This window comes from Chaetura pelagica, unplaced genomic scaffold, assembly GCF_000747805.2.
Source record: "Chaetura pelagica isolate M959 unplaced genomic scaffold, ChaPel_1.0 scaffold433, whole genome shotgun sequence".
NCBI classification, from domain to species: Eukaryota; Metazoa; Chordata; class Aves; order Apodiformes; family Apodidae; genus Chaetura; species Chaetura pelagica.
Genome location: NW_009952574.1, coordinates 705,546 through 705,941, shown reverse-complemented (window position 1 = coordinate 705,941; position 396 = coordinate 705,546). Strand labels below are relative to the sequence as shown.

The window sequence follows — 396 nt, the reverse complement described above, 5'->3', positions numbered from 1 at the left end:
GGGAGGCTTCGCGCGGTGCTCGCTGGGGAAACGCTGGGGTTGGTCCGCGTTAGCTGGGGCTCTGGGAAGCGCCGGGCGATGTGCAGTGATGTGTCCTTCCCGGGGATCCTGAAGGCCCTTGTTGAGCCACACGAACACAAACGTCGGTAGCTTGAGCACCGCCTGTCTACTTGCTTGCAGAGTTTGACGATGCAGCTAATTTGCTTGCAGCGAATCCCGACGCTACCACCATAAGCATCGACGAGCCAGCCGAAATCCCCAAAAAGCAGCCCGGCCGCCCGCAGGAGGCAGGGAGGGAGGAGGATGATGAGTTGCTGGGGACCGATGACTCCGATAAGACAGAGGTAACGCGGCCTGTGCAGAAGCCGTGCTGACAGCCCGGGGCTGCTGCTGGAA

At 61.6% G+C, this 396-nt stretch overlaps 1 protein-coding gene across 1 annotated transcript in view; it reads left to right on the top strand.

The window, feature by feature from the left end:
• Positions 1 to 396, top strand: part of YIPF1 (Yip1 domain family, member 1) — a 22,504-nt gene that overhangs the window by 16,118 nt on the left and 5,990 nt on the right. Inside the window, exon 3 of the mRNA XM_009993590.1 lies at positions 181 to 344. Coding sequence (XP_009991892.1) covers positions 181 to 344 — 164 coding nt within the window. The remainder of the gene's footprint in view (positions 1 to 180; positions 345 to 396) is intronic.